The following is a 20,439-nucleotide window of genomic DNA, read 5'->3' on the forward strand; positions in this document are numbered from 1 at the left end:
CTCTCTCTCTCTCATCTGCACTTTACGACACTGTGTGCGAGCAATTCCAAATTGCTCTCAGTAGATATGGCGTTATAGCTTAGGCGGACGGTGCGCGTCGTCTGTTTTTGCCCAGCGTCCAACCCTGTAATTTCATCCTTCTTCATATATGGCATCAGCCCAGAGCAGTATAGTGTTATAGTGTGGATGATGCAGTGTCACATCCCAGTGTTCTCAAGGTTCACAGTCCAGCTAAGGTCATCTGACACATGTTTTACAGTTCTCCTCCAAGACTCGCTTATGTTCTTGTTGTCCTATATTCTCTACGAGTTTCTAGGTCCACAACTCCACCTTGATGTAGCATTGGAAGCTTGGCGGCGGTGTGTCCACCTCACCTGCAGGTAACACCTATATTTTACATATCCTGATGCCATGTTCCATGACATGTTAGTCTGTGGCTGTCTCACGTCACATCTGACAATGAAAAACACTATAGGGCTTCATGTTCAGTTCCCGAGGGAACCACGCTCTTTCCCATGGAAACATCTGCTCTCTCTCTCTCTATCTCTATCTATATATATATATATATATATATATATATATATATATATATATATTCCTATGAGTCCACGCGCAAAATTGTGATACTTTCCAATATATATATATATATATATATATATATATATATATATATATATATATATATATATATATATATATATATCGGTGTATGTATACGTTGAAATATATAGCCGTGTATATGTGCGTGTGTGGACGTGTACGTATATACATGTGCATGTGGGTGGGTTGGGCCATTCTTTCGTCTGTTTCCTTGCGCTACCTCGCTAACGCGGGAGACAGCGACAAAGTACAATATATATATATATATATATATATATATATATATATATATATATATATATATATATATATATATATATATATATATATATATGCGTTTGTAAACCTGACTTAAAAGCTATAGGAAGAGGTAGAGAAATGAGAAGCAAAATAATTCCAGAGATTTGGTGTTCGACGGAGGAAGGCGAGATCACAACGGTCAATCCTCGTCTGTCTGGTCACAGAAACTATAGGGAGCAGCTGCCTGTCGCGTGCCACGTCGTGCACCTAGCTGATGGGAACACTGACCTACATGATAACTGTAACAGAGAGAGAGGTGAGGACAGCAACACGACGGAGGGAGGGAAAGCGATAGCTGAAGAGGTGAGAAAGGAGGAGAATCAATGATGGTAAGGGTATCTGATCATAAGGGTATCTGATCACACCATTCTGGCAACGTGGGATTCGCTGTGGAGTTCTCGATCCATCCTTCTACTTCGCCCGTCTGATACCAGACTCTGAGCTACAGGCATTGTAACCATCGTGTGTACCGCGTCACCATTCTGATCTCCAACATCTCCACGGTGTCATCATCATGATGGTGTCGTGGTGGTGGTGGTGGAGGAGGGAGCCAGGATCTCCCTGGGATATACTATGTCCCCATCGGCTGGGGATAATTTGGGATTCTGTAAAGTCATTCTTTGTAACTCTCTCTCTCTCTCACACACACACACACACACACACACACACACACACACACTCGCATGGACAAAGTTTTTACTTCAAGTTCTTGTTTTTTCTTGTTCATTTTACCCTGGGGAAACTGAGATCATTTTACACGACGATTTTTTAAAGGACAGTGAGTGTGGCCATACAGAAGTGTCCATGGTCTACGCCAATATATGGCCATACAGAGGTGTCCATGGCATACTAAGAGTCCAATGTGACCATATAAGGGTACCATGGTCTACTGGAAGGCCAGTGTGTGGCCATACAGACGTGTCCATGGTCTACGCCAGTATGTGGCCATACAGAGGTGTCCATGGCATACCAGGAGGCCAGTGTGGCCATATAAGGGTGCCATGGTCTACTGGAAGGCCAGTGTGTGGCCATACAGACGTGTCCATGGTCTACGCCAGTATGTGGCCATACAGAGGTGTCCATGGCATAACCGGAGGCCGGTGTGGCCATATAAGGGTGCCATGGTCTACTGGGAGGCCAGTGTGTGGCCATATAGAGGCGTCCACAGTGTAGGGGTGTGGAGGGAAGGGTTCCGTATGGTCATTACACCAGTGTATGTAAGAACCACCCAAGAACTGGTGTGTCATGATAACGGTCCGCCGCCACCCACCACAGTGGAGTTCACATCCTTCACAGGTTACTCTCGCCTCCACCACTTCCACAGTCACTCTAGAGAACGTCGAACATAACGGAGGGGAAATACTGCGGGGGAAACCGGGGTTGTTCCAGCCGATCATGCGGGCTGGACGGGCCCTGGGAAAAACCCCACGTAGGAACGAACAGTCATGCCCCGTTCAGACGGTGTTGTTTGCACCACTTCAAGCTGGCAAAGGTGATTCACACGATGCTCACCTTTTTCCTACAGAGGCGAGGTAACTAAAGTGAGACTCGAGCACCCAAGCTTGACCTTATCGATGAGATATCTCGCCCGGGGGCGATGGTGGGTGATACCAGGTGGTAACCCAAGACACCCTTCTCTGATTAGTGACCCCATAACAAAAGATATTAGTCATAGGGTTTTATCTCCCTTCCATGTACTCTTCAATTTGTCACACACGTACTAACACGATCCGCGAGGCAGTTGACAATAACATCTGCCTTACATCTGTCCCTCGAACAAAATGATTCACTCTATGATACACAAAACCACAAATGCAGCAAACTGGTTTAAATGGTTCGACTAATATCCTTATCTCTCGTGCTCTGCACCATTTAGCTAACCTTAGCGTACTCCACGCGGCTGGTTCAGCTAACCACTTGACAGCTCTCTCTCCTCACACTATCACTCTGAACAACACATCCTGATAACATTCTCGTACACTCAGATCTCCCACAGCATGACCAGATGGACTTCAACCTGCACAAAATATACTTTGCGTCCCGATCTGCTTCGCGGCCGCAACGCAATCCAACAATATGTCTGACCTGACGACAAATACCTTGGTTATATGGCCTGACCGCCAGGCTCGTGTGCCGAGGACTTAGCATGCACCTCACTGCTCCTGCTGGAGGCTGGCTGGGTCACCACAGCATCCACACATGACAGTAACGTACAATCTTTCTTCATCGTGGTGTTCTGGGGAAGAACTGTGTACTAGTTGTAAAGGGGAAGGTACAGGTCAGAAATGGAAAAGTCACAGAGTATATCTAGGATGGTCTTCCGGGGTCCTCTATATCCCACAGACCTGGCCCAGGCTTGTAGGTCGACCAAGCTGTTGGCAGCCGCAGCCTGCACGCCCACGTCGCCACCACAGACTAGCTGGTCCGGTACACTTTGTAAATAACCTGTCCAAAGTCTTCTTCTATTTCTCTACTGTGCATCCTACTGAATTTCTGATGGTTAGTGGTGATGTGGTGAGCTGTCTTGGACCCCGAATGTTTAAAATGTTTTCTCCTGTTGTCTTTATTTCGTCTTTTAGCTTTAGCGATAGTATTTCATAGAGGCTTTCTTGGCCATCGTAAAACCTGAGGATTACCTCCGAGTGTAGGTTGAGGATCAAAATGCCCTCAAGTGTGAGGGATGATTTACCTCCCACGTCTGCGCTCCACAGTACAGACTCACGTACCTTTAGTCGTTTCCATAAGATCAGTTCCATTATCACGTCAATACGTCCCGTGGATAATCTCCGAACACTTTCTAATTCTGCAATGTCGCCAGCCTTACAGGGCGAGGTGAGCACACAGCAGTATTCTACTCGTGCGGGTATTAGCGCCTTGAAGAATGGCATCACTGTGTTTTGAACTCTCTCGTCTTCAAGGTCTCTAGGATCCATCCGACCGTCTTGTTGGCTAGACAGACCGACCCTACGGCCTGTATATACAAGTGTATGGATGGTCTTCTCTGGGAAGAGATGCTTCTCAAAGACCCTAAACTCTTTTAAGTCAGATGACAATGATATATATATATATATATATATATATATATATATATATATATATATATATTATCCCTGGGGATAGGGGAGAAAGAATACTTCCCACGTATTCCCTGCGTGTCGTAGAAGGCGACTAAAAGGGGAGGGAGCGGGGGGCTGGAAATCCTCCCCTCTCGTTTTTTTTTTTTTTTAATTTTCCAAAAGAAGGAACAGAGAATTGGGCCAGGTGAGGGTATTCCCTCAAGGCCCAGTCCTCTGTTCTTAACGCTACCTCGCTAATGCGGGAAATGGCGAATAGTTTGAAAGAAAATATATATATATATATATATATATATATATATATATATATATATATATATATATATATATATATGCACGTAACAGGGAAAAAATGTGGAAAAAAATTCAACTTTCTGAGGTAAAGATCACTTGAGTACAACAGGAGATAACAACCAAGGGAGGGAGAGCGTAACTTACCTTTCTTGTAGGGGGAGTGGTAAGGTGAGGAGTGGTGGCTGGTGGTGCCGCTACTGTGGTAGTGGCTGTGGTGGTGGGTGTGGCGGCGGCTCCTGGTGGACGCCTCTGTGTTCTTGATCAGGTTGTCAAAGATCATGATCCACTCGTCCTCCTGCGACCACAGCGAGTCAAGGTGGTCGATGTAGGCGTCCAGCTCGGCCTTGGACTTGATGGGCGTCACGATGGTGGTGGAGGAGGCGGAGGCTGAGGTGGTGGCTGTGTTGTCCGAGTTCAGGGTCGTACTGGAACCCAGGGTCTCGCGAGAAGTTTCGGATACATCGGAACTAACGGAAGTCGTGGAGGTATTGGACAGGGATCTGTCGATCCTGGAAGGCGGACGGTCCTGAGAGCGGCCTATGGATGCCACGGAATGTTCCTCCTCCTGACGGAGTGGAGAGCTGGCCGGCGTAGGGGTGTCGCTAGCGACGGGCGGCGTGGTAATGATGGGCGTCGGGCTCCTGTTGCCTGGGGAGGGAGACCCCGCCTGACTGTCTGTGGCCCCATTACCTGCCGAGGAGCTGTGACCGCTGTCCAGCGACCCTAGGGACTCGACGGAGCACTGCGACGTCAGGGTGACGTCGCCCAAGGAGCCGCCCAGCTCCATGGAGGTGGCTGGACTGATGGGCAGGGGGGAAGACCCGTCTAGCACGGTCGTGTCCGTGGGGGTCACCTCCGGCATGTCCCCGGCTGGACTTCAATGTGGCCAAGGCACACGCGCCCCTCGACCCAATGGGGCTCCTCACATCATACACGAACACGCATGGCTCACCACCACTCGTCTCTGGCGTGCACAATGGTAAGGTCGGGAACGCTGAGTCTTGACACTTTGAGTTCTTACAGTTTTCAACTCATAATTCACTGCAATACAGAGACAGACAAATGGGGAAACTCTTACGGTATACAATACATCAGGAGGTGATATTCCAGTGGGGTTACCACCCCTCCTTAACCCCCACCAGTACGATACACGCAGGGCATCGCCATGCCCGTCAGACTCGGGTTATGCACCACCACCACCACCACACATTCCCACCATCACCCCAGTCCTGAACATCCCTCCCTCCACACACGAACGTTAGCCTGCCACGTTCATTACACCTCTGCCTCATCATTACACCGTCCATCCTCGCGAGCGAAACATCTGCTACATTGCGTGTGTGTGTGTGTGTGTGGGGGGGGGGGGGGGGGAGACAGCAAACGTGTCTTAACGAAACATAGCCTCAGCTTAAGACCAAATCTTAACGTAATGTCATGTACGGTGCTCTGTCCCAACTCCCTACCTCGAGCAAGATACGGTCATTTACAAACAAACCAATGTAAATCATTTTATACAACCTTACAAATCGCGCGCGCACGTGTGTGTGTGTGTGTGTGTGTGTGTGTGTGTGTGTGTGTGTGTGTGTGTGTGTAAGAATTAAATCAAAAGACAGGAGCCAAGTGAGAATTTCTGGTCGAAGTCTCAGTTGTGTTCTCGACAAGACCTCGACAAGTTACTATATATAATACATATATATATATATATATATATATATATATATATATATATATATATATATATATATATAATCATTATTACACATGACAACTAGGGACCAGATTCTTGGTGAGTATTCCATTCTTTTGTTCCTGGCGCTACCTCATTACGGCGGGAAAGGCAATTTGGTATAAACAAGATATAATCATTACGGTAATCGTTTTCATGATCATCATATTAGAACTGAGGCGTGGTGCATGACACCTCAGCATCACACATGACGCACGTCATGCTTCTCATGCGCTAATGACTTGTTACTGGAAAGCGTAACCATCTTAAGCGGAGGTTTAAGCCTTGTCCGGGGGTGGGGCGGGGGTCCTTCTCCTCCTCTCTAACCTCAAAGCCCGGTCTGAGACCAAACTGAACAACACCTGCTTCTCTAATCAGCCAGGCTGTTTGAGGCCGCTGCCTGCACACTGCCACCTACACACTAGTGATCATCTGACAACGCAATCTTCACAGACCTCCTCATTCGTGCACAGACAGACAGACAGACCTCCTCATTCGTGCACATGCAGACCTACAGACCTACTCAATCGTGCACAGACACAGACCTACTCATTCGGGCACATGCAGACCTACAGACCTACTCAATCGTGCACAGACACAGACCTACTCATTCGTGCACATGCAGACCTACAGACCTACTCATTCGTGCACAAAGACTCACTCGTGCACAGACAGACAGACCGACTCATTCGTGCGTTCCTGTATACCTCAAGTGGCTGGTCCGTGTGTTACTAATGGCGACCGGGGACGTAAACAGTTTCGTGCCCCGGATGTTTGCGTTGTTTCCTCTTCCTGTGCTAACGTCATCCATGTCTCCATTTCACCGAGTGTCTATGGACAGTCGTACATGCCAGTCGCCCTGTTACGTATTGTTAAAACTCTCTCTCTCTCTCTCTCTCTCTCTCTCTCTCTCTCTCTCTCTCTCTCTCTCTCTCTCTCTTCCCCTACTGCACTACTACTATTCTTAGTTCCAAGTCATTTCACGTGTTCCTAATTTGAAACCGTTCGGCGCAAAATAATAACAATAACACAAAAATAAAATACTCAGCGAGAGAAATAAAATCATTTCCATTACTCACACCAACACTCGTATCTTTGATATTAGTTCTGGTGTATTTTATAACAAAGTCTGCGCCCCCGTCAAGGACCGCTACACGTAATGCAATTTCGCAATACCGTCGACGGAAAGCGGCGGGAGGACGCAGCAACACCAGTACGACAGTTGTGGTGGTTGTGGTTGTAGATGGGGGGTGATGACTGCAACCTCCCCCCTCCCCCTTCGTTACGGGAGCGACACAAGTCATCAGATGGTCAGGTCATTATCCTGTGTTCCTTCCTTCTGTTGTAACACGTGGGGGGGGGGGGGGGGTGTCCCAAGGCCGCCTGCTGGACACGAGGCGTCAATGACCAACTTTCGTGCGATACGACCGACACTTTGGGCAGGCTGGCCTCATCTCTCCTGGCCCTAAAGGGTCAGGTCAAAGGTCATAGACCGTCACAAGGGCTGTACCGTCACGCTCGAATGATTACAAGTCACAGAGGTTATTAGCCCTTAATGTGACCACCGAGAGGCTGAAATGTGATTCCTAATGCTCTCGAACTGTAACATGTAATATCAACACGCTGGGGTCTGACCAAGACCCTTTGCGACCCCTGTAATCCTTTTGCGCTACCGCTCACAGGATGAGCATGGGGTGCACAATAAATTCGCCGGGGGACACACCGGCACAAATCAATCCAATCAATTTCTCACAACCGTCTCTCTCTGCGTTCCACGTCCTCAACTGACGAACCAATGGTAGTAGGGTCACCAATCCCACACACAAGAAACAGTCAAGTATTGTAAGTACGGCTATACTTTATCATAAGTGTTCCCTCACTGTGATCTAAGACCACAACGTCGCCTTACTTCACTGGTGTGAACAAACATACACAACACACACACACACACACACACACACACAACACACACACACACACACACAAATCCCAGTCCCCTGGGACTTTCACTAGCTCATCTGGACAAAAACTAACAACCACATTTCGCAAACATTCAAAAACAATGTCAACTGTCCCAAGCCAACAGAGATCTATGAACAGAGCGGAACCTGACGACCGCCGGAACAATGAACATTCTACCGCTGAACACGGTCAAGGTGGCTCCAGTCTACAGCGGCCACGACCAGGCTGAACATCACCGTCATCTTCACCTGCTGCCTCGCCAGGGGGAGAGAGAGAGAGAGAGAGAGAGAGAGAGAGAGAGAGAGAGAGAGAGAGAGAGAGAGAGAGAGAGAGAGAGAGAAAGGCAACACTGTCAACTACACCAACCATAGTTACGTGGGAATGACGGTGGTAGGCTGCTGATACAGCCCAACCACCGTGATCATGACCGTCCAGAACGAGGCGATTATGACTGGCTAACGAGGCCAATACGACTATGGATAACGAGACGATTACGACTGGCTCATAAGGTGATCATATCTACAGCTAACGTCGAGACTGACTGACAAACTGACTCCCTCTGTGACTAACGAGGTGGTCACGACACTGGGTAACGAGGCTGTCGCTTGACTGACAGTGGTAAGAGCGGCCCCACTGGGAACAATCCTGCACAGTGAAAGGCTGCCAGACATGAACACTGAGGTCAGCAGAATGTTACCAATTATTCTTTGCAGTTCGCTCAACATGTACTTTCCTTTACACATAGTGTAGAGTAATGACACACTTGAGTTAGTTCACTCTACAAGCCAGGCGGGCGCCAACAGAGGTCCCGCTGAACCTAATTCAAATTAAACTATTTCCTCATTTCTTAAGCAATATGGGACGACCCCTCACGTGGCTGTCACACTCGAGGGTCGCCTCGTCGTGCTCAAGGGGCAAGTCGGCCTCACGTTCGCCGTCGCGAAAAAGCAATAATTCATCTCGGTGCTGCTGCTGTGCCGCGCCGGCCGGCCAGACACGGCAAAAGTACACCACAGTAAGACGACGGAGGTAGTGCTCGTGTGGCACCAACTGCTGTACTTGCAGTCTCCCTGAATTGGTGTGCTGTCGGGGGGGACGTGCATCCAAAGGGGCGCCGCCCTCCAGGGGTCGGGTATGGATTCATAGGCAACGTTAATGCCCTGGTTCCTACCGCCAGTAGCTGGATGCACCAGGACACAATGGGCCTTTACCAGATCCTTAAGTACAGTCAAAGGACACTGCGCCCGGGCACAGGACCCCTCCGGCGGGTTCAGCGTGAATCCCACCCGTCCGAGTGAGTCATAAAGGCCAGCAAGGGAGACAGTGAAGGCCGGGTAAAGGTTCATTATTACGGGACGAGAAGGTGAGTGAGATGGTGCAACAATGGCAGGACCAGCAGCTCACACCGCCGACTTTCCTTCGGCTCCATATCATTACCGGCCGATGACTCGGCTCACACATTACACACTATCCTAACTCCTGCCATCCCCTGCCTCACTGCCTCGGGTTACAACTGCCTCGCCACCCTCACCCCCTCCTCCCCAACACACAACACTGAGAAGGTCATCAACGCTGCCTCCAAGTCCTGGAGTGTGGTGGTCGCTGGCTGCCGGCGACACCTGTGGTAGAGGCCAGCAAATGCATCACGGGTGGCTGGCCAGGACCACAGCCAGCACCCCACGTCCACTGCATGACACAACCACAGTGACACAATGCCACCTTTGTCTCCGCGCTCCCAAGAGCAGAGAAATGTTCCCTGACACAAGGCTCACACTCGCTCGCTTTCATTACACTCTGGTGCAGCGTTCACCTTTACTGACGTACGTCATGGAGTCTCATGACGACATTTTCAGTACGATGGGACGACTCTCGACCACTCTTAGGAGTCAAAGGCCAAGCTAATTATACCCTGTGTGGTAGCCTCGTATACTCCGGCTTTAACGCGTAACGTGAAACCAACGCAAACACCATTTACGACAATCATAACGAACGCACGGTGGAAATCGTGCGACGCTGGAGCCAAATCAATACAATTACGAAAGCTCTACGTCAGGACCAAAAATTTTTGCCCCATGACCAAGACTGGTTCAATAAGACTGCGGTTACGATCAAGCAATAGCAAAGTCACCAACGTCAGAGGACGCACCGTACATACGAGAGGTGCTGGGTGTGCGTGTGTGACGTAAGGGGTGTTAGGGAGAGAGTGGAGGGAGGTCCCCCCCCCTCCCGGGAGGGGCACTGGCGTCTAGGCTGAGGGGCCTGACTCAGCTGAGGAGCAAATGACTCAGGGTGGGAAGGCATCATGAGCCTCACACCACGACTGCCCCTTGTCAACACCACGCCCTCCTCAACCCCACGACCCACACGACCTACAACCTCTCAAGACCATCCCTAGTGTTGACTGCATTACAACCCACACAACATGAGCTACAACCTCTCAAGACCTTTCCTAGTGTTGATGACATGATAATGTAAGACATACTGTAATAATAAAGCAACTCTTCGAGTCTACACGATAACTCGTCCCCTAAGTACAGTACAATATGACCCAGGATTAACAACCAGTTCCCGGTGTGTGACGGGGGCGGCCAACGTCAGGCTGGGGGGAAGGGGGAGAGGTCCTGCCACTGCTCATGAGGAACCGTGTCACGACCTCGGAAATCCCCTCCTCACTCCCGCCGCCTCACTCACGATCACTTTCCTGCCCAGGCTTAACCCAGTGCGGCAGCTCCTCCTGCAGATTACTATCATCAACCATGTTTACTTAAGCAGAGGAGTAAATATATATATACATATAAAAACAGGAAAATAGATAAGAGTTTATGAGTTGTATTTATATGATGCATAATCCACTTAAGACACGACCGTCAGAGAGAGAGAGAGAGGGGCCACTATCTTGGCCATCTTTCTAAGCTTGTTCAATTATTCCTCTGGCCGGCAGGAGCCTATCAGCCAGAAAGCGTAGCATTAACCGCTACATACGCTACACAGCAGCACCACTGTGGCCTCCAGTTATCATGCGGAGTGTCTGTAATACACTACCAGCAGCACACCAGCCTGCCCAGACACGTGAGCGGCACCACGTCACCACCGCTGCACCCAAGACTACCAGCCCGTCCGTTGGCCTGGTCCCCTGCCACCCCGCACACATCCCGTTCCTCAAGACAATGGGTCCTACACCAATACCACAACCAGAGAATAAAATGCGCCGCTCCGATACGCCTTTCTCCCTAATGTGTCTGCAAGAGGAAGGTTCGTCTTCTTGAAATTCTTACACGACAAAGCCTCCGAGACACACAACACACGCACGGTAAACAAAAACTCCATATTATCCAGTGGGTGGGTGGGACTACTCAGTACAAGCGAGATTTTCTACGATGGTCAAGCATCAGTCTCCAGGACCATCTTTCTCCCGCCTTCCCGGACCACAGCGCCCCAGGCTACCGTCCGACGCGCCACCCACCACTCCAGCAGAGCCAACGCTCAACCCAGTAGATGGGAAAGCCTACAGAACAGAAAGCCTTTGAGACTGAGGTGCGAGGCCCCGTCAGCCATGTGGCACCGGGGAGACCAAGAGGAGACACTGCCACAGGTGAATGGTTAACATCAGTCCCTCGTCTCAATCTCCCATCCTGACACTCACACTCCCTCCTTCACCGTCCTCACGTACACTCACACACACACACACACACACACTCATAACAGCTGGAGTACACTCACAACTCACAAAACATGACACGCAATATCTCCCAGAGGTCACGCCTTCCTCTGCCTTGTTAACTGGAACTTGGAGCGAAAAGTTAGCAAAATGAAGCATATTATCCTGACGCTCCGTCTGACGCAACTGCTTCAACACGACCGTACGACCATTAACAGCGGAGATACGACCCACGGGTAGGACCGCCTGCCCTCTAACCTGACCCGGAAGAACTAGGTCAAAGGTTGCGTATCATCGAGGTCAACACGCGGTTTTAAGAGGAGTTTTGAAGGACGTGTGACGACCTGCATTTAAATATTACACACAGACTGAGGCTGAAGGAGTGGTCGCGTTATCTGAGTGTTGGTTCTGGCTGGCGACGGAGTAATACATCACTGCCACAACCCAACACTTGACAGGATGACTGTCACACACCATCACCTCAGAGCCACTCACGTGCCGCAGGAGGCGTGACGTCAGTGACGACCGAGACCTGCTGTGTGAGGGGCGTGCACCATGCCAACACGTGACGGATTCTGCCAACGTATGCATACCCCACCGGCTACTGCCCCAAACACCAGTGATGCTACACAACCCCCGCCTTCTTCTCCCACCTTACCTACCACCGAGCCATGTCATCAACTCTCTCCCTGGCAGATATCAATACGTACATCATGCACTTCTTCGTGACGAATTCTACAGTGAGGAATCTTTCCTAAAAACGAAAGACTGATAATTCCACACATACCACCAAGTCATATATGGGGAAATACACTATTAAGAAGGGGATATTCTCTTACTACTCGCTCAGGACCTTCCTTTCCTGTTAGTGTCCGACGAGGCGATTAGTGGCGCACGTTTCACCTGCCGCCCTCCAGCTCCTGAGCGTAGGTCGTACGATAACCCGGGACGAGGCCCGTCTGCTGACCCTCAAGTATCAGCCCGTGGTACGCACGGGTCGCGCTGTGGCGCTCAAGCGTTCAGTGACGCAGGCGAGTCGATACAGTAGCATGACAGTACAGGTGGGTGGGCTGGTGCAGGTGTGCATAACGCTAAATCATTACGACTGACGGATGGTGGTCTCACAACGGAGGGAAGACGTGCTGACCTCCACGCCCGGCAGTGGACACCGCCCCCAGATGACCTGACTTGGGGGCAAGTAAGTGCCGGGATGACACGTGCATACGTACGCTAAATACACAAGAGGCCAGACATGCTGTCACTGGGCTGAGCCAGGATACGTGGGAATGGTCAGGAACACATGGGAAAGGTCTGTGGGGCTCGGACGCAGATGAGGGGCGCTGGACACTGGACGTGAAAAAGTGAGACCCACCCAGGTACTGCCAATAATCCAATCCAGTTTATATATATATATATATATATATATGGGGAATGGAGTGAGTTGGAGCGGTGTGGTGTACCGGGGTTGACGTGCTGTCGGTGGATTCAGTCAGGGCATGTGAAGCGTCTGGGGTGGGCCATGGAGGGCTGTGTGGGTGTGTATGTTTGCTTGTGTGGACGTGTGTATGTGCATGTGTTTGGGGGTGGGTTGGGCCGTTTCTTTCGTCTGTTTCCTTGCGCTGCCTCGCAAGCGCGGGAGACGGCGACAAAGCGAAGAAAAATATATATATATATATATATATATATATATATATATATATATATATATATATATATATATATATATATATATTATCCCTTGGGATAGGGGAGAAAGAATACTTCCCACGTATTCCCTGCGTGTCGTAGAAGGCGACTAAAAGGGAAGAGAGCGGGGGGCTGGAAATCCTCCCCTCTCAATTTTTTTTAATTTTCCAAAAGAAGGAACAGAGAAGGGGGCCAGGTGAGGATATTCCCTCAATGGCCCAGTCCTCTGTTCTTAACGCTACCTCGCTAACGCGGGAAATGGCGAATAGTTTGAAAAAAAAAAAAAAAAATATATATATATATATATATATATATATATATATATATATATATATATATTATATGAATGGCCTCAATCGTCACATCCACTCTTTAACGCCCCCTAAGCCTCTCTCTAGCCAAGCTACACTGACCTTTCCATGGTTTCCCTGACAACTCTGTATACCCTAGTTCACACCAGCGACAGCACGTCTCCCCCGGTATGTCAAATCGCTCTAATTGTATTTTCCTCGTGTAGGCATCGCAAGGGATCTGCGAAATTCTAATACAAAATAAAGAAGTTTTGTATTTCGTAATCTACAACTCTTTTTTTTTTTACTTAAGCTTGTTTATGAGCTACAAAATTTTGCTCAAGGTAAATCTAAGGAAAAGATCGGGGCTCCAGAAATGACACGCTGGTCATAACGTTCGCTGATCCAATCGGTCGCCAACCGTACGCACGATCCTTGCCAAGTGGCGACCACGACACAGGTAACCACAACACGACCTTCCTCACACGGTGGAATGAGGGAAATGATCGGCTAGGGAGGTGCTTTGTGAAGGGGGGGGGGGGGGATGTGTCAGTAGTCTTAGCCTCGAGTATGATAAGCGTGACTTCTGACCTGATCACTGACCTTTAAGGGTGACTTGAAAGGTCAGTTAAGGGTCAGAGCTTGGTGCTGAGGTCGTGCTGATGGTTGGTATCGTGGTGGTCCAGGGGTTCGGCCCTCACCACTGACTGCCACAGTGCGCACGGCTCCATAACCAACTATTTCCTCCCACCACTCTCCCTGGCTGCCACTACCCACCACTCTCCCTGGCTACCAGTACCAACTCCCACCACTCACCCTGGCTACCACTACCCACTCCCACCATTCTCCCTGGCAACCACAACCCACTCCCACCACTCTACCTCCCTACCACTACCCACTCACCCTGGCTGCCAATACCCACTCTCCCTGGGTATCACTATCCACTCTCCCTGGGTACCAATACCCACTCTCCCTGGCTGCCAATACTCACTCTCCCTGGGTGCCAATACCCACGGGGTCCAGACCTCCCGTCTCAGCACATTACCCACATTACTTGCAACATACATTACGTAACCAGCGCGCGAGCGAGCGAGAGCCCCACGTCCTTTGCTTGGTTTCACAATGATGGGTTTGCCAAGATGTTCCACTTTCAGGCGAAGAAATCAATAAAGCAGAGGCACAGGTACGAGAGATCATCTGGCACACCAGCTGGATACACAGGTACGAGAGGTCATCTGGCACACCAGCTGGATACACAGGTACGAAAGGTCATCTGGCACACCAGCTGGATACAGAGTCTCACTAGGACTGTATCGAGTGTCGTGAACAGTTGCGCTACACTCCACCAGTCATGGCCACGACCAGTCCATCCACCCACGGGTCGACTGGTTTGAACAGCGACAGTTCCTGGCTGTGTGACACACACAGACACTGGCTGCCTTAGCCTAACCCATTACTACCCCCCTCCACCAACCTCCCTCCCAGATGACACAGCCACTGTGGGGCAAGATACCGGGTGACGGTGACACCAGAATTACGACGGTTCGTCAATGACGGTAGACGGGCGAGTGATGGACGGAAGGGGGCGGTGATGAGGACCTGAGATATACACCAACGACGGTGATGACAACCCCTGGATGACTGAGGCACAGGCCAGCACGGGGGTACGACCAGCATGCCCGGGTGTCGTACCGTCTTACTCAAGAGGTTGCGACGTAGAGAGAGAGAGAGAGAGAGAGAGAGAGAGAGAGAGAGAGAGAGAGAGAGAGAGAGAGAGAGAGAGAGAGAGAGATTTCAGAAGTGAGCAGGGCAGCTCCTCATCACCTCCCCCCTGGACACTGCGACGTCCACTGTTCCTCACCAATTGGCTGTGGACGACTCCGTCTCCCTCCCATCCCATGGCGTATCAGGTGAAGCCCACCCGCCAATTGACATTCACTTCGCACCAAATCACCACAAGACCTGCCTCGGCAACCGGTTCGCTGGTCTGCTCAATGGGTCCTGTCACGTCCACTGCAGCACACACTGTCATGCTCCGGCTGCCCGAGAGAGAGTATACCTGGCGGGGCGCGGCGTATCTCCTCCTGCCATGACACCACTGGGGAAGCACGAGGTTATGTATCCAAGGGGCGAGAATTGATCCTCCCGCCATTGACGAGACGCAGGGGTGAGGGAGGCGAGGTGGACACCCGCACCGTGCGCACGCCGGGCCAGCACTGACGTTGACTGAGGCTCCTGTGCCGCACGCCGCCCCGCCACAACACAACACGCGCTCCTCCTGCCCGACACACACACACACACACACAGCAACCCTACGCACGCACGCACGCACCGTCACATCAATACACCCACCACCACCATCGTAAATAACTCAACCGTACTTTTTCCTTACGTCAGTCTGGCTGTCGCTCTGTTACAAACTCATTATCAAACTGACGATTCACGAGCTAACATGTACGCTGCCGCCGGCTGACACACGCGCGTCATGCCAGGATTTCATCTTAACTGATCCGACTGAAAATGTCAAAACAATGGACCAAGGACAGTCACGTGTTTCGGCCGCATCTGAACTTTTTTGTTCTGAAGGAAAAAATAAAAATTATATAAATTTGGAATGACCATCTCTTGAAACTTTATATGTAAGGCACTGCAAGGCTTCGACACAGAATCTGTGGCCTTTCTGGTTGGGTATGGCAGGCAAAGACACACACACACCCGGGCTACACACATGACTCAATTACGGCGAGGGGCAAGCTATATAGTCTACCCTAGACACAATTAGCTCTACCACAAGACTGGGGACCGACCCTGCACGAGACGCCATCGCCAGCAACGGGACCAAGCTAAAGGTTAGGTTGATAACTGCCTCAGCAGCCCAACAACTTTCCCCCCAGCCGCCACTACACACACACACACCCAGGTCACCCCCGCCAAATACAGACATACACACACGCTGAGACCATGACTTGTCCAGCCACAGTTCACGAGAGTTTCTGCTCTACACGTGCACACATCACAGCCTCCCTGACGCATGTTTACACACACACACACACACACACACAGGATCCTGGACTGCCCTTGGCCCACTGGGCACACACACACACACACACACACACACACACACACATGTTGTCTTATGAATGTCATCAACTTTTCCTCACGAGAACAAATGCTTATCTCCTCCGTCTCGACGGTGCAATCTTTAAGCCACCGTTGCTCCTCACCACCCCTCTCACCATAGCTCCTCACCACCCCTCTCACCATAGCTCCCCGCCACCCCTCACCACCCCTCTCACCATAGCTCCCAGCCACCCCTCACCATAGTTCTCGCCACCCCTCACCATAGCTCCTCACCACCCCTCACCATAGCTCCTCATCACCCCTCTCACCATAGCTCCCCGCCACCCCTCACCACCCCTCTCACCATAGCTCCTCGCCACCCCTCACATTAGCTCTTATCCACCCCTCACCATAGCTCCTCCACCCCTCTCACCACAGCTCCCCGCCACCCCTCACCACCCCTCTCACCATAGCTCCTCACCACCCCTTACCATAGCTCTTCACCACCCCTCACCATGGCTCCACACCACCCCTACCACAGCTCCTCACCACCCCTCATAATAGCCCTTTACCACACCTCACCACTACAGCTAAAGCTTTCCCTACATTACCACGAAACTTAGCTTCCTGTATGGTTTAATGGTCAGGATAATATGGCAAGTGTGGCTCCGGATCTATCGTGTTTCAGTTGATCACTCTAACTTTCCTTAGTAATTTTCATTTAGTAATGCTCAACTTGAAGCCAGTAAATAAAATTTGCATATGTACTTATTACGTATAATGTTGATGGGGCCATCTGTACCTGTGGTAGACGACTTGATGTATGACGGAGCCATCTGTACCTGTGGTAGACGACTTGATGTGTGACGGAGCCATCTGTACCAGAGTTAGACGACTTGATGTGTGACGGAGCCATCTGTACCAGAGTTAGACGACTTGATGTGTGACGGAGACATCTGTACCAGAGTTAGACGACTTGATGTGTGACGGAGCCATCCGTATCCATGGTAGACGACTTGATGTGTGACGGAGCCATCTGTACCAGAGTCAGACGACTTGGTGTGACGGAGCCATCTGTACCAGAGTTAGACGACTTGATGTGTGACGGAGCCATCTGTACCAGAGTTAGACGACTTGATGTGTGACGGAGCCATCCGTATCCATGATAGACGACTTGATGTGTGACGGAGCCATCCGTATCCATGGTAGACGACTTGATGTGTGACGGAGCCATCCGTATCCATGGTAGGCGACTTGATGTGTGACGGAGCCATCCGTATCTATGGTAGGCGACTTGATGTGTGACGGAGCCATCCGTATCTATGGTAGACGACTTGATGTGTGACGGAGCCATCCGTATCTATGGTAGACGACTTGATGTGTGACGGGGCCATCTATACCTGACGTAGACGACTTGATGTGTGAAAAAACCATCTGCACTACAGATGGGCGAAATAATGGGTGACGGAGCCATCAGCACCACAGATGGACAACCTGGTGTGTGGTGCCACAAGAGCCATCTGTGGAGGACCAGCCTCCATCCATACAGCAGGGACGTGTCGTCGACCCAGGCTGACCCGTCCACTTATCAACGGCGATGCGCGTCTCCCAGCCTAACCTACAGCGGCTCTGTACTACCTCCAGCGGGCAGGAGCCTTCTTCAGCACACCCGTCGGCGCGCCACACACCCCACAACAGGACCACCACACCACAGCCGGGGTGCCCGGCCGATCGGCCATCACCCCTGGAAGTTCGGAGTCTCACGAAGAAAATCCCACAAGAATAGATGCTCATCACCAGGTCAACCAAACATGAATGTACGAGGATAACAATCAATATCTGAAAGGCAGACTGACTGTCTGGGTTGTGGAGCCTCAGCACTGAGGAGGAAGAACATACACGAAGGTACGTAGTAGTGCCTGCCTACCTGGAGGATCCGTGCCTCCTGTGGTGTCAGGTGAGGCTGCTCCTGCTGGGAGGGAGAGGAACCCACTTGCCACCACAGCTGACGCCGTCTCTGGGCACGCCTCCCCACTCCACCAATGGCCAGAAGCCATTCATTACATAACCTACACAAAACTATCTCCACGCTCTCATTTAAGACGCCTGCTCGTACCTCAATCAATTTCATTTATTTCTATTCCTTAAAAGAAGATGCAAAGACATCGCTGTGATAACGAGCATTTCTACAAGATCGATAATAACAAGAAACGGTACTTACTGAACACGTCTTCGGCACCCGGACACACCCCCACCAACATACCTGTGGAGAGAAGGATGGGTAAGATCGTGGTGAAATAACATGGGCGGAGAGCCACTCCCCTGGAGGGTTGAGAGCCAGGAGTGCGGCCCCAGAATGATCACAGTGACACATCCATGGGGGGACCCCAAGCACCACACGCACTGGCTGAGGCTAACAATCAATATCTGAACCTTAGTATTCCCCAACACTCACCACTCAATGGACCGCCTCCCCCATACCACTATTCCACACACACACACACACACACACACACACACACACTAAGCATAAACAATACATTCACCTATGAAAGTTTGCCTCGATGGATAATGCACTATGCATCTCAGAACTCTTGTCTCGCCCTACCATCATCCCAAACATGCCTTCCCCATTCAACAAACTTTGACAAGCATGTACGAAACCTCTTATATAACTTTCACTTTAAGTGTACATCATATATAACATTTCACGTGTATGTCATATATATAACATTTCAAGTGAATATCATACATACAACACTGTGGTATACAAGCAAGATTGGTATCAGAGGACATTTAAGCACCACCAAGCCCTCCCTTTGCAAGTGATGACGTCGCCGGAGGTACGAGGACCAGCCGCTGGGCCTTAGGCAAACCTCACCCCCCTCACCATCACCTCCCGAGCGGTACACCAGCCACACACACCGGGCCGGCCGGACGGGCGGAGCATCATCCTACACGCCGGTCTGGTTCATCCCCAAAGCGTCAGCAGGCACCTCAATACCTTCTGCAGGGAGGTGCCCACCTTGCGTATGATGGACTGGCTCGTCACTGGGAGCCTTGGGGGTCAGGTCAAAATGTTAAGACCTTCAAATTGAAGGTCAGGTCAAACGCTAGAGCAACTGATACCCAACGGCCACACCGTCGTGCACACGCAGTCTAGATCCTGCAGGGTGTAGAGTTGTTTGTATACAATGAGCGCTTGGCTCTGCGCTCTTGGCGCCTGATGAATTACTCTTTTTACGGGCATGAAGAAGAGCCAGCGTGCTTCCCCCAGCACCAAGGTCAGCAGCAGCAGCAGCAGCAGCAGGAATAAATCAATATGAGAGGCGAGCGTACATGTGGGTGTACCTGGTCCCCTCTGTGAAGCCTCCCATCACTTCCTCACTACAGATTACGACACGTTTTTCCATGTCTGACGTACAATTGGCGTCGGCTTCGTGGGCATCACGGTCTGTGGCAGAGCTGCCCCTCTGAGAGCTTGTTTCACCTGGCTGTTTGATGCTGCCAGCCAGGCTGGTCTGGTAGGCCTTACAGGAAGCTGCTCAGTTGTTACACGGAGTCCGGATCTTCCCACGTTTGATAATGGCCAGCACAGGAGAGAAAAGACCTTGGACTCTGATGCTTTCCAGCACGTCTGCTCGACACTGGAATCATCCCACACATTCCAGCCGATCTGTCGCTGAGCAAGAAGGAGTACCATTATGTGCAGGTCTGGAATTAAGATCACATATATTTCCCATGAGTATTTCAAGACTTTCACGAGTCTATCTTCTATTGGGTAGAGTG

The 20,439-nt window shown here is 50.6% G+C and overlaps 1 protein-coding gene across 14 annotated transcripts in view; it reads right to left on the reverse strand.

The window, feature by feature from the left end:
- chb (chromosome bows) overlaps window positions 1–20,439 on the reverse strand; it is a 238,667-nt gene that overhangs the window by 133,920 nt on the left and 84,308 nt on the right. For 2 of the 14 annotated variants that reach the window (XM_071656221.1, XM_071656209.1), the window contains exons 1-2: window positions 15,650–16,028; window positions 4,413–5,309 (exon numbers count right to left, since the gene is read on the reverse strand). The exons of 10 other annotated variants lie outside the window; for them this stretch is intronic. In XM_071656221.1, the coding sequence (XP_071512322.1) occupies window positions 4,413–5,130 (718 nt within the window). In that variant the 5' untranslated portion in view covers window positions 5,131–5,309; window positions 15,650–16,028. Of the gene's footprint in view, window positions 1–4,412; window positions 5,310–15,649; window positions 16,030–20,439 lie in introns of those variants that run through there. 2 more of the 14 variants (XM_071656211.1, XM_071656216.1) reach the window with 2 other exon arrangements.

The sequence above is a fragment of the Panulirus ornatus genome, chromosome 62 (genome assembly GCF_036320965.1).
Source record: "Panulirus ornatus isolate Po-2019 chromosome 62, ASM3632096v1, whole genome shotgun sequence".
NCBI lineage: Eukaryota > Metazoa > Arthropoda > Malacostraca > Decapoda > Palinuridae > Panulirus > Panulirus ornatus.